Genomic DNA, 14,595 nt, shown 5'->3' on the forward strand with positions numbered 1-14,595 from the left:
GAACTGATGCCGAGTGAGATGAGTAGAACCAGAAGCACATTGTATACCCTAACAACAACATAGGAGTGATGATCAGCCTTAATGGACTTGCTCATACCAACAAGGAAACAATCAGGCACAATTTTCAGATATCTGCGATGGAAAATCCCATCTATACCCTGAGAAAGAATTGTCCATTTTGAACAAAGACCAAAGACTTAACCTTCAGTTTAAAAAAAAAATGTTGTCTTATTATGTAATTTGCTATATCTCAAACAATATGTTTCTTCCTTAAGGATATGGTTTCTCTCTCATCACATTCAACTGGGATCACTGCATACTATGGGGGAGTGGGGGGAGGGAAGCAAGACTGGGGGGGGGGGGATTGTAAAGCTCAAAAGAAATAAAACCAGAGCAGCTAGGTGATGCAGTGGATAAAGCACTGGCCCTGGAGTCAGGAGTGCCTGGGTTCAAATCCGGCCTCAGACACTTAATAACTACCTAGCTGTGTGGCCTTGGGCAAGCCACTTAACCCCTTTTGCCTTGCAAAAACCTAAAAAAAAAAAAAAACCACCCACCACACCAAACAAATAAAACCTTTCTAAAATTTAAAAAAAAAAGGATAAGTAAAATTGCTTCCCATGAGTTATTTACTTAATCAATTTTTTTTCCTGCCAGAAACTTCTGTTATGGAAGCCGTGTGTATCTATAAATCTTCAGCAACTTAACTATAATTTAGGTTCTTAGCTGGTTCAAGTGCTGAAAGTTGTTATTTGGCCATGGTATCAAAGATTAATTCACAGTGCCAGTAGCAGTAATCTACTTTTTCACAGCTCCTTCAACAGTTACTATTTCTTGTCTTTTTTTTTTGTTTGTCAACCTTATGGGCTTTAGGGGAAAAAAAACCTCAATTGTTTTAGTGTGCATTTCTCTTATTGTTAATAATCTGGAATGTTTTTTTCACATGGTTCATGATGGCATCCATCCTTTTACTACCTACCTACTGGCTTAGGGTAAAGTTCTCACTCTTATACACCTATCAGATAATTATCAGAGATTTTTCTATGAAGATTTTCTTCTAATCAACTCCTCTTCTTCTAGCTTTACTGAATTTATGCAGATACTTTTAAATTTTATATAATTTATCTTATAGATTCTGTCTCTTAGGATCATCTCTATGACTTGTTTATTTAAGAATACTTTTATAGCCTTAGTTGTAAAAAGCAACTCTTCCATTTTGCTATTTTTAAAAATGATGTGACCATTTATATTTATTTTGACAAACTGTTTTAAATGGTGCAAAATGTTGGTCTAAAATGAATTTCTACCAATCTAATTATCCACTTTTCTCACCACCTAAATAGGTGGTGTTTTCCCTAATAGTCAATGGGGGGGGGGGGTTATTGAACATTAGACTACTATGTTTGATCACTGCTAGGTCTTACTAATCTACAATCTAGTCTTTTCCAATGATCAATTTTTTTGCTTTTCAATCAGTACTAACTAGTTTTGATGATAGTTATTTTTTAAGTTTGTAAAATTCTCAATTTAGCTGAAGGGAATAAAACTGGAAAAAAACAACTTTGATGTTATTATCATATATAAGGATGACAGAGAAAATACCAGTAATAACTAACTCAACTTTATAATACTTTTATGATCAATTATCATACTTATGCTTATATCAGTAAAATTTATTTAAAAATAAATTATTGATGAGTAATTATTTTAAAATAAATTTTTATTGATCTTTTATATAACCTACATTTCCCAATATCTCCCTCCTATTCTCTCATAGTCATATTTTTTTTAAAAATTAAGAGAAAAACAAATTTAGCAAAACTAACCTATTATATATATATATATATATATATATATATATATATATATATATATCTTATTATATTTACTGTTATCCTTAACCATAATAAACTAACTCTTCAAAAGTGAAAGGGAGGTGCCTTCTTATATTTCTTCTCTGGACATAAGTTTGGAGATTATAATTGCATAGTGTTTAATTTCTTCTTTTGAAAATAATTTTTTGTTAACTTTTGTTTATATATCATCTATAATTCTAACTTTATTAACCCTCCCAATGCCACCCCCAGAGAGCCATGAAGTCTAACAAAAAATTACAAAAGAGGAAGAAAAAAGTTCAGCAGCACTATCCAACACATCAAACTAGTAAGGGTCCAACCTCTGAAACAAAGGGCAGAAAGGGGGAGTGTCTTCTAGCTCTTCTTTGGGAACCAAGCATGGTCATTAGAGTTCTAAAGTATTCCATTTTCATTCCTGTGCTGATGCCATTCTTTCCACTTACATAGTTACATTAATTACATTAATTACAGAGTTTTCCTTACTTTAACTTGTATCAGTTTACATAACATTTTCCATGTTTCTCTATATTCATCACATTCATTGTTTCTTAGAGCACAGTAATATGCCATTATATTTGTATATCATGTTTGTTTAGCTATTCCACAACAATGGACATCTACATTGTTTCTATTTCTTTGCAACTACAAAAAGTGCTGCTATAAATATTTTGTTGTATATGGAGCCTTTCTTTTTTTTTTCTGAATTGATGTTTTTGGGGAATATACTAGCAGTAGCATCTCAGAGTCAAAGGATATGAACATTTTAGTCACATTCTTCAAAAAATTCCACTGCATTCCAGAATGGCTGCGCTGGACCAATTCAGAGCTTCACCCACAGTGCATTAGTATGCCAATCTTTTTATAACTTTGATTATTCTCTTCTTCTGTCATCTTTGTCAATTTGTTGGGTGTGGGGTAAAACTTCAGAGTTGTTTTTATTTGCATTTCTCTTACTATTTTCAATTTGAAATATTCTTTGATATATTCACTAATAGTTTGCAATTCCCTTCGGAACTATTTGCTCATGTCCTGTGACCATTTCTACTGGAATTTTGTTAACTATTTAAAAAAAATTGACTTGGCAAAACAAAAATTTTTAGAACAGTCTTTCCTCCAATCCAACCAAGGAAACTCTCATGCACATGTCAAAATCATATAATATTATTTGAAAAATGTAACAAAATACCTTTGTTCAATAACCATCTGGTTACAAGTGAAATAAAACAAGGAGACATATATTTACAACATACACTATCAAGGAGAAAAATTCAGTGCAGTGTTCAAACCGAAGAGCAATTTTCCAAAGATGAAGACATCCTTCAAATGCTACTGTTCATGGATGACATTGTGCTGATTGCACAGTATAGAGCAACAGTGCAGAGCAAGGTTCCATAATCAACTAGAAATCCAGTCTAACTTATCCAGATGGCAAAAATCATAGGGATGAAGAGTGTCTAATATCCAGACTATGATATGCAGTTGAATGGTAAGCCTCAACAGTCCATTTATTAGCAATCTTGGGAGAGGTGCTGTGGATGAACAATGGATTGAGCCCAGAATTTTAAAAAAGTGTGCTGTACTCATTGCCTTTGAAAAAAATGCATGTTTTTTAAATGACCCCAAGCTTCTACCTGAAACATCGATCCATTTTTTAAAAACATTAACAGTCTCCCAGTGATGCTACATAGCTTCAAATTATGAAATAACACAGGCCCTGAAGAATTATAGATGTAGGTCACTGAGAGATCAATGGAGACATATCATGGGCCTAAGAATGCTGCAACATATTCCCAAAAAAGCATTATACAAACTTAAAGATATAATTAGAAAAATGTTATGTCTGAAAAAAGAGGTCAAGGTGGACATGCACTGAGAGTGATGGTCAGTCAGTCTGTATTGCTAATATCCAATGTCACATAAAGTTAGGAGAGGCTCTCAACAAGGAGAGTGCTACCCTGTCTCAGATTTCTAGGAAGACAGGCAAAAGTCACACAGGATGAGAGTGTATGGATGAATCAAGATCTTCATTGTTGAAGGGAGCACTTAAATTGATGCAATCACAAATCCACCTAAATATTGAACACCACGGGTCACTATGAAAATATTGTCAAACAAACTTCTGCTTGGGATGCCTTCAAAATCACATCAATTCAAGCTCTTCAGTCACTTAATTATTTTGTTGGGGAAAGTGGTCCTATGGATTCGAACTGTTTCTACCTGACATTGCAAGCAACCTTGTGATATTTCAGCTTAGGTAAATAACCAATATGGTGCTCATATTTTTTAAATTCATTTTTTTGTTTTTCATTATGGATTTAAATCAGCAGTCATCAATATGCTTTTTAAAAAATATGACTTACACTTTTAGGTTAAGCCATAAAGTCACCTCAAGGATCTTTGATTACCATGATTATATAAGTAAAGTTGAAAAAAGTTGAAAACAGGTTATCATCCCTACCTGCCATCCACAAGAGTAGAGTGAACAACACACATACATGACATGGAGGTCGGCTACTGGCATTATTACTGACAGATTATACATAGCTTTAATGTTTATAAAATATTTTACCTATATTATCTCATTTTTGCCTGTAAAACAACCCTGTGAGGAATTAAAAAGATAAACTAAAATCTTGCATCTTATCAAAGACTTATTAAGCATCAGGAATGAGTTTATAACCCCATTTTTACTTTGACTACTTTCTCCCATCATATTACAATGTTCCTCTCTTTTTCCCTTAATAGATTTTAAATAGAATGGCAGGGGCTGCATTCCAAACAAACTTTACTTGTGGAGACCAATATATTTTTGGTCTGCAAATGGTATGCTCTTTTTTTTTTCTTTTTTGGTTTTTGCAAGGAAAAGGGGTTAAGTGAATTTGCCCAAAGTCATACAGCTAGGTTATTATTAAGTGTCTTGAACTCAGGACCTCTTGAATCCAGGGTTGGTGCTCTATCCACTGAACACCCCAAATGGTATAACTCAATGCATAATGGGAAACCTAAAAGCTTTATATTAGTTTTTAAGCTTTAAGATGTTTTAAAAGTTATAATTATCAAATGATTAGTTCATTGAAGATTATATTTTGTCTTTTTTCTAGCTGCATATTCATAAATTATAGAAATAACATACTCCTCTCATGTCATTCAACTCAAATATATTTTTATATTTTTCATGTATTTTCCCCATATATTTTAAAAGACTTCTATTACTCATTACTTTGTTATCTGAATTCCATGTTTTTCTCTTTTGTAAAAATTAAGTAAATATATAACGATGTTATCTTTGTGATAGAGTGAACAATAGAAAAATTAAAAGTGTAGGTGGACCAAAGAAAATTTAGTAATAAAATAAAGGTTTTTGTGGGCCCAATGATATAAGAAAAATAACTGCAAGGTTAAAATTATAAAGGAAAAATCCCAAGTATTTTAGTTGAAGAATGTATACTGTTAAAAACAATTGTTTTCATCTCCCATTCACATATGTAGTCCAGCACCTGATTTTTTCCTTCCCCTTCTAAATGCAAATTTCCACAAAAGACTAATATAATGGCAGGAGGAAAAAAAAGATGCACTTATAAAATCAAGTGATAATACTTGATATTACTTCACAACTTGTACAGTTGAATTATATTTTATGGTAATTGAAAATTAATCATCATATGTAAAAGCTCTGAAAGACCATAAAAGTGAGGCCTGGCTACTGACTCTCAACTAATAAATAATCATACTCAGCATTTATACAGCTCTTAAAAGCTCACAAAATATTTTACCTATGTTATTTCATTTTATCCTCAAAAAACAATCATGTGTGGTATGAGTTTTTGAAATCTCTATTTTTATAAATGAGGAAACTAAGATTAGAAGAAGTTAAGGGACTTATTCAGAGTCACACAGCTACTAAGCAAGATTATGAAGCAGTGCTTGAATTTAGGTTAGGAAGTAGAGTTAAACTTAATGTTAAATCTACATTTAGAAAGATCATGTGCTAATTTTTATATGGAAGTCACCTAACCCACCTTACCTTGGAAGGAGGTTCAACAGAATAGAAACTGCCTGTCTCTCACCAAGGGTATAATCTAAGCCAATCAATCTATAAGTATCTCTTAAGCCAACTACTCTATGCAAGGCATTGCACTAGGGGCCAAGGATACAAAATCAAAGAATGAAACTTATCCTACTGTCAAGGAGCACACATTCTCACATTCACTAAGTCTTTATCTCAAGAGAAGACACTCTGAGGGTGAGGGCACGGCACAAGCAGCTGGAGAGATCGAGAGCTCTGAAGAAAGCCAGAAATCCCCAAAGGAAGAATGGAGCAAAGTGCAGGGTACAGTCCCAGAATATGAGACAATGCCTTCCCAAGATCAACCCAGTTCTGCTGGAGAGGGCACAAAGGGGAGAAAGATATGACAAAGCTATGGTAATATGTGATCAAGTATATGGAGAACCCGTCAACAGCCAGATCATGAGGGTTTTAAATGGTCAAATAGAGATACCTGTATATAACTCCAGAGCTAATAGGAAATAAAGGAAAGACCTGGTCAGAGGTATGTTTTAGGAAAATCATTTTGGCACTTGTGTGAAAGATGGATTGGAGACAGGAGAGATGGGAGGCAAGGAAACTAATTAGCAGGATTTACCACAAGTGCTAAGTTGGACATAATAAGGGACTGGCATAGGGTAGGGACCATGTGAATGTAAGGAAAGGGAGGAATCAAAAGATGACCCTGAGGCTGCAAACCAGGATGAGGTGTCATGGACAGAATAGGAAAGGAAGGAATATAGGGGTGAATTTGAGGATGAATTCTGTTCTGGATGTGTTGAATTTAAGAGGTATTGTGTGTCTCATAGTATATCTTAGAAAAAAAAAAATTTCCTGCACCTTTAAGATAACAGATTCATATAAACTAGTCACTTTTTTCTTAGGAACTTTAATTATTAGATTTCTCTAATAGAATATTTCTCCAAATCGCTCTTAGCTGGTTTGGTAACTTCAACAGATGATATTTTATTGGGAAAAATAAAAACATGTCACACAGACCGTTGCTTTTATACCTGTGCTTCCTTATGAGGTATTTGCAATGCCTTAACAAATATTCCTTTGAAGGACGGCATAGTTTCAATGACCAGAAGTCATCTAATCTCATCTTTGGAGAACAGGATTTGCCAGGATTTCCACCAAACAAATAATGAACCTACAAAGAAGAAACAAATGAGATTTTAAAATTGCTTGCATACTTAAAAATGTCAATAAGTCACAGTAAAGTTAAGGCACTGGAATTTAATGGATGTGTATTAACAAAAACTTTCCTTATATCACCGATAAAAATTTATAAACAAGCTAAAATTTTCTGCACAAAATAATTCTCTATTCTCTTTGGTTTGCTTTGAGTAATAGTCCCAATTCTATATTTCTTGAAGTCTTCATCTGGCCTCTATATATTGTTGGCAGGTTAAGAGATGTTTAAGAGACAAAATCCCTTTCCTGAAGTAATTTACAATATAATGGGAAACAAGCTGAGAATTCATTTTTAAAAATCTATACAACAGAAGTGAATTGAACCATAAGAACATTGTGTGATGATCAACTATGATGGACTTAGCTCTTCTCAGCAATACAGTGATCCAAGATAATTCCAAAAGATTTGTGATGAAAAATGCCATCCACATCCAGAAATAGAAACATGGAATTTGAATGCAGACCAAAGCATATGATTTTCACTTTTTAAATTTACCTTTTGTTTTTTTCTTTCTCATGATTTTTCTTTCACAACATGACTAATTTGGAAATACGTTTCACGTGATTACACATGCATAATCTATATCAGATTGCTTGCTGTCTTGGAGAGGGAGAGGGAAGGGAAAAAATTTGGAACTTAAAACTATTGATGATATTGTCAATTTAATGAATTTGAATATTAAATAAATCAATGCATCTTTTTTAAAAAGACCAAATCTACACATCAAAAGCAGAGCATGGCAATATGGAAGTTAACATAAGTGTTTTCAGGATGCAACACAAATTCTCATATCATCTGTTTGCTCTGACTATATAATAATACAAAGAGCCATAATAATATAACAAGACAGCTTTTCTTACAATTCAGCTAAATAAACATATAGAATATAAAACATATCAAAGAATAAAAACAGTATTTGTACATAAGTATATTTATTTCTGCTTCAGCATATTATGCTTACAATTCTGGAAGCTACGATAAGTGATTCTAGTTCCAAATTGGCCTTTGCAGTCATTTATGAGAGAATTATCCTTGGGAGAAGGAACCTACTATTCCCACAAAGAGCATCAACAGTTGATTCACTACTATTCATGCGTAGGTAAGTTCAAGTACTCCACAAAGAACAATAACTCCCCCCAGAACTTCTTCCCACTAGGCCCCTGTGGCTATCACTTAAGAAAATGGGTCCACTATCTCTATCACCACTAACATAAATTGCCCTAGCTAATATAGAAAGGTAGCCCACTTACCCTCAAACACAAATGGAGGTAGACCAGGTTCCCAGGAGCAGCAATGTTCTAAAGACCACTAAGCCCTCCCCTCCACAGAGGATCCAATCAGTTGTAATCAGGAGCAAATCTTGTAATTACTTTCCCCATTACATATCCTGAATCCATCTTCATTCCATTCACACTATCACTTTGTTAGGGGGTCCTTATTACCTATTGCCTAGACAACCTTCAATATTCTCCTAATTGGTTTCCTTGCCTCAAAAATCTCTCCCACCCACTCTTCACAAAGCTGCCAATATGATCTTCCTAAAGCACACATTTGGCCATTATAAAACTCTGCCATGTCTCTATCACCTTTAAAAAGCCTCTTCTTTGGTTTTTTACACAATACTTCTCCTTACACTCAGGTTGAGTCAAATTGTCCTTCTGGCTGTTCCTTGGGCAAGACCCTCCATGTCCTGCCTCTTGCCCTGGCATCAGGTGTCCCCTATTTCTTTTTTTTTGGGGGGGTGGGGGGGTGTTTCAAGGCAGTGGTGTTAAGTGACTTGCCCAAGGTCACACAGCTAGACAATTATTAAGTGTTTGAGGCTGGATTTGAACTTAGGTACTCCTGACTCCTGGGCCAGTGCTCCATCCACTACACCATCTACCCGCCCCCTCCCCATTTCTGATATAAATTCATGCCTCATCTCTTAGAATCCCCAATTTTTGTGCTTCAGAGCCACTGTCTACATGAAACCTTTTCTGATTCCCCTTCTCTCCCCCAGTCTTCCCTTCTCCTTCCCTGATAGAATGTAAACTCTTGTAGGCAGGGGTTAATTCATTTTTGCCTCTGTTCTCCCTGGGTCTAGCATTAGCAGCTGATTTGTAACCTAGAAGACAAGTCTCTTAGCACTATGTGAGGATCAGATAGGTTAAACAACTTGCCCAAGGTCACCAAGCTAGTATCATGGTAGCAGATCTGAATTTGTGTCTTCCCAACCATAAATTTCATGTCAGCATCCTCACACCAGATTCTAGTTCTGTTTACATGCTAGATGCAGCATTTTTGAAACTGGTTCTAAAACATGTTGGGAAGAGTCAAAGATAACTTTCATACAGGATCATGAAACTGCAAATTTTTATATTGTCAAAACCGCTCTATTTTAATTATTTTCTTACAAAACTATCTCTTCTAGAAACCATATGGCTGTCCATATTTAGTCCTGCACAAACATCAATTTCTTTCAAGTAGGTGAAAATTGAACTTCTTTCGCCCTCACACTGTATTCTGAGCCAAATTTCTACACAAATCCAAAAAATAGCTCCCTTAAACCTTGCAATGAAACACAGACACACACACACACACACACACACACACACACACACACACACACATTTTTTAAAGCAAGAGAATAAAATTTGCAGCAAAAAACTAACATTAAAAGTTATAACAGAATCTAGTATGAGAATGTCAAGTCAGTATGTAGGGAAAAAAAAACTGTTTAAATATAAGAATTTGAAGGGGAAAAAAAATCTCCTAATTCTAACCATGATGTCATAAGAGAGACATACTAAAGTGTCCTGGTAGACTGCAAAGAATAAGTTGTTGAAAATGTACTAAAGAAAAAAAACTTTAGAATTCATTATTCATAGTTTCCTGAAGGAAATGTCTACCACGTATAAGTTGCTAGGCCAGGGAAAATAAATATAAAACAAATAAACAAAAACTCAACAGTCTTTGCCTTCTCCATTTTCTATTTTTTCTGAGAATCATACTGCGTTTACATTAATAGATAAATTATACTTGACATTCATTTAACTTGAGGCTTATTATACACTCTTAGTGAAACAGTACAGGTATTATTTTTTCCATTTTATAGATGGGAAAACTCAAGCTCAGTTAAGTCCCTTCCCTGAAGTCACACAATAGGAGGTAATACAAAGATTTTGTTTTAAGTTCAGTGACTAGTTTCTACTATTACCTCTCCTAATCAGTGAAGTTAAAGGATTAAAAAAAGATCAAGTGATTCTGAAATAAAATGACTAGTAGAGGATTTTTTAAGAATAAAATATCATCACTAATTTCTGAACCATTATAACTGAACTGAGAATGCACAATCTAAGATTATTTTTTACCTTTCATGTTTGGTCAGAGTAGGGAAGAGAAGCAGCTTCAGAATCATGAAGACCTGGCTTCAAACTGTGACTAATTTAGATTGTTTGATTCTGGGCAAATCTCAGTGCTCAAAGTGAAAAGAAGTGACAAAGTTTCTTGTGATCTGAGCTCTGGCCACTTAAAAGTTGCAGAAAAGCTGCATCTCTCTTTGACAGTTTTCTCAGAAGCAGCTTTCTACATTAATGAAATTATAGGGTGGACATCCAACCACCCTCCAAAACAGCATTAATAATTGAATTTATGTCTTAAGAGGAAATATTAAAAGTGGTCACAGTGATCTTGGGAGCATGTTGCAAAGGGGCATCCTTCCAGGGAGCCAAGGTAGGATTAAAAATTTGCTTTTAAAAATTTACACAAAGCTAATCAAAAGTCGACTTCAAAGGGAAGTGACAATATTTCTCTTTTCTAATTCACTGAAATCCGATACTGATGCCCTAACATAGCATGGAGGTATAGTCTAGGGCGCTAGGGCAGGAATACTCATAGAACATACTGACTTGGAAAATCACAAACTAGTATCAACTATGTTGTTCTGAATTTTCTTTTAACTGGGTACACATTTCCCAATTACATTTTAAACTGGTTCACCCCATGAGTTTTGACATCTCTGTTTTAGAGGGACAAATTGGCTGAGTGCAAGTTGTGTGGGATCCCATTCCCCTGGATCAATGACAATATTCACCTATTATCTGAGAGTCAGCCAACCTGAGGCAGATATTCTAAATATAAGTAAACTGGGACTCAAGAGAGATTGAGTTATAAAGAACTCGAAGAGATCTCTGAGGCTACCTAGCCCAATTTCTTCACTATACAGCTGAAGAAACAAAAGTCCAAATAGGTTAAGTGAATTCCTTATGTCACACAACTAGCAAGCCCTAATATAGTCAGAACCTCCAGCTCCTGTGCTCTTTGAAGTTCATCAACAGAAGGTTGACTAACAGGTGATGGATTTGGAGGTCATAACTAATCATGAAAACCATTATGAGAAGGCTATGTTATGTAAGTAGAGTGAGTATCCAAACTCAAGGAACTATAGAGCCTTGAAGTATTGTTTGTAACCATGTTTAATCATGGGAATACAGTTCAGAACTGGAACATGACTTGATTAAGTAAACTAAGTTTAGGGTTCTTGGGGGGGGCTTTATATTTTTCATAGTGTTAGATATATTAATAAAATAAACAGTGCCCTTTTGGAATTTTTTTTTAAAATTCAAATTATTATTTGAATAAGAACAAATAAGAATAAGCTTGTTTAAAAGGAATGCCAGTATTTACAATTGCAATAAAAAGATCCAGGAATTATTAATCATAGTGTTAAATGGCATGGTACACATATACAAGCTTTTCACTTCTATGCAAGCATTCCCTGAAATTTCAAAAATATTTATGTTTTCAATGACATTATGGAGTAGAAGCTTCTTGTAGAAGAAAAATGATTTACTTTCAACTCAAGACTAAGAGAAAGAGCTCTTATTGAAATCCAATGTTGTCCTTTCACTTGCAGACATCAGATCGTTGCCCATTTATTCACTTTCCCTCCAACTAAGAGCAAGAATATTGGCTCTGTAAAATACAAACCACTACACTAGAGCTAATGGCTTTGGTAAGTCAAAAGAAATCTTTTCAAACACTTGAGCACTATTAGATGTCAGAAGTTATAAATTACCCTTGCCTTCACTGTTGTTACTAGACTGATAGAAGGGAGTAAATGCCTCATATTCCAATCAACAGAAGTATAAAAAACAATTCCTTTTGATGAAAATAAGAACTTATATGGTTTTTTTCATGCAAAATGGCACTCACACTGTACAATTATGCAAAAAAAGGAAAACACAATTTTTAGCTGCTTTTGTATGGATGGCAAAAGCCTCCCCTTATGATGTATCATCCATCAGTTGTGAGCAGCTGACAGGCAAACAGTTAACAACAACAACTACTACTACTACTACTACTACTACTACTACAAAAAATATCCTATAGCTCACAGTCGTAATGGTATTGACTGAATCCTAAAAAGCTTCAGGAAGAAAAACTATCAAATGTCAGGTATGGTGCTGACATTATAAAAAAATAAACTGTATACAACTGATAAGATGTCATTGACCAGAACACAGTGGGGAGGCCACCTGAGCTGGTATACCATATTTTATATGTAGACAGTATAGCAGTACCTTGTGTAATTCATCATAAACAAGTTGATGGGCAAATCTTGGGCATGGTTCTTCTTCCTGTAGACTTTTACTTGGATTATCCTTCGCAGCTTGATCATTTTTATAGACACAAGACCTGCAATACAAATTGCCATTATGACACTGTCTCAATAACATTAGTAGCAAACATAAGACAAACAGAATTAAATGTTTAATAAGTGCTGGCAGTTGGAAAATTCTGTTTTGTGTGATCTTTTTATTTTAAAAATTTTATTGATATAGTTTTTATAACATTTTCATTTCCAAGTAGATCCTTACTTCCTCCACCTGCTCAGTGAGGCATCCCTTGTTACAAAATAAAAGAAAGAAGAAAAAAGCAGGTCAGCAAAACTAACAGACTAAACCATGTGTGGTACAATAAAGGACATTTTTTTTAAAGAAAGGATTATCTGACAGTGAATTCTGAACTTCAGCTCTTAATCAAAAAGGCAATATTAAATTGCTTGTTCCAACTACTCCTGAAGTCCAAGACTTCTTCAAGTATCTACTATAAAATCTTTCAAATAGAAATCTGCATCTATTGTAACATCTATACAGTAGGTACTTAACAGTGTGTATGCTAAATTGAAACAATTCATTCCAGGACTTATTTTCTAGGAAATTAAGAAAAAGTAAATGTGTCTTTGGAAAGGAAGGAAAAAAGAAATGAAGAAAAGAAAGAAAATGAATATAAGCTTAATAGCAATAAAAGGCTTGCTTTAGGTTCCTTTGATTTTTTTCCTTAGCAAATAAATGTCCTACTTTGAAAGGAATTTTTGTTGGTGAATTATGGGGGGGGGGGGAGTTCTTTTAAGAGTCTGTATTCTTTGGACTATTAAACCACAGATCAAAGAATAACCCAAATGGACCAGCTAGGATTCTACAATTTACAGATGATGGAATTAAGAGAGGTTAATCTATGAAGTACACATGATTATTCAGTAACAGTAGAAAGAACCCAGGTCTTTCTCCTCCCAGTCCAGTACTCTTCCTACCAAGTAAAAATCTTGCAGGCACAATTATTTTTAAGTGTAAGATTTTGTAGGTGCTACTCAGCAGGGATCTCATTTTATTTGATCTTTTTAACTCTCTACATACAGCCCAAGGTTCTACAAATAGTAGGCAATCAATAAATATTTTTTGAATTAAACTGTATTTATGTAAAGTAACACGAAATAATTACGAGCCTTTTAAATGTATTTTGCTATAAATAACGATTTTCCACCATTTTCATTTTTCTAAGATTGGATAAATGTTTATTAGAAACAAGATCTGCCCTGGGATTTCATTATATAACTGTTTCTTACCAACTATTCCTCACAATGTCATAAATCCAGAAGGAGTTCCTGACATTCTCTTCCCTCTTCTCTTTGTCTTTGCTAAGTCCAGATAAGACATGTATTTCATTCAGTTCTGGATCAATGGTTGCTCTTTGTGTAAAACCTGTCATTGGGACTATTAAATTGGGAAGAAAAATGACAAAAATTCAAATTAGATAATGGATTAACACAAAAAATTAATTCTAAGAAGATTCACTTAGTGGGAAAATGGAACGAAAAACCTGAGTAGAGGAAAGAATTCATATTTAGATCACTGCTGAAAAAGGGTAAAATGTTCATAAATGTCCCATTTACAAGCTGAAAACAAGAATTGAAACCTGGACTTAAAAAAGCAAACCTTGTTGAGAAGGTGGAGAAAGGGACACACTGAAGTTCTCATAATTCATAGAAACCCATTAAAACAGTTCTTCTGAGTGCTTTCTCCAGTTTAGGGAACTCCTAGGGTGAAAAAGTCCCTCTACTAATATTTTTTTTTGTTAAAGATTTTATTTGAGTTTTACAATCCCCTCACCATTTTACTTTCCTCCCCCAACACCCCCCCCCCATGGAAAGCAATCTGTCAGTCTTTACTTTGTTT

At 34.3% G+C, this 14,595-nt stretch overlaps 1 protein-coding gene across 11 annotated transcripts in view; it reads right to left on the reverse strand.

The window, feature by feature from the left end:
• The window catches only part of MKLN1 (muskelin 1), a 377,184-nt gene that overhangs the window by 26,699 nt on the left and 335,890 nt on the right, over positions 1-14,595 (reverse strand). For all 11 annotated transcript variants that reach the window (XR_012470079.1, XM_074193675.1, XM_074193674.1 and 8 more), the window contains 3 exons: positions 13,986-14,133; positions 12,661-12,775; positions 6,915-7,054 (listed from right to left, as the gene is read on the reverse strand). Coding sequence is in view for 10 of the 11 variants with exons in the window: in XM_074193675.1 (XP_074049776.1) it covers positions 6,915-7,054; positions 12,661-12,775; positions 13,986-14,133 (403 nt within the window). In the remaining variant the exon portion in view is untranslated. The remainder of the gene's footprint in view (positions 1-6,914; positions 7,055-12,660; positions 12,776-13,985; positions 14,134-14,595) is intronic.

The sequence above is a fragment of the Macrotis lagotis genome, chromosome 7, assembly GCF_037893015.1.
Source record: "Macrotis lagotis isolate mMagLag1 chromosome 7, bilby.v1.9.chrom.fasta, whole genome shotgun sequence".
Lineage (NCBI taxonomy): Eukaryota > Metazoa > Chordata > Mammalia > Peramelemorphia > Peramelidae > Macrotis > Macrotis lagotis.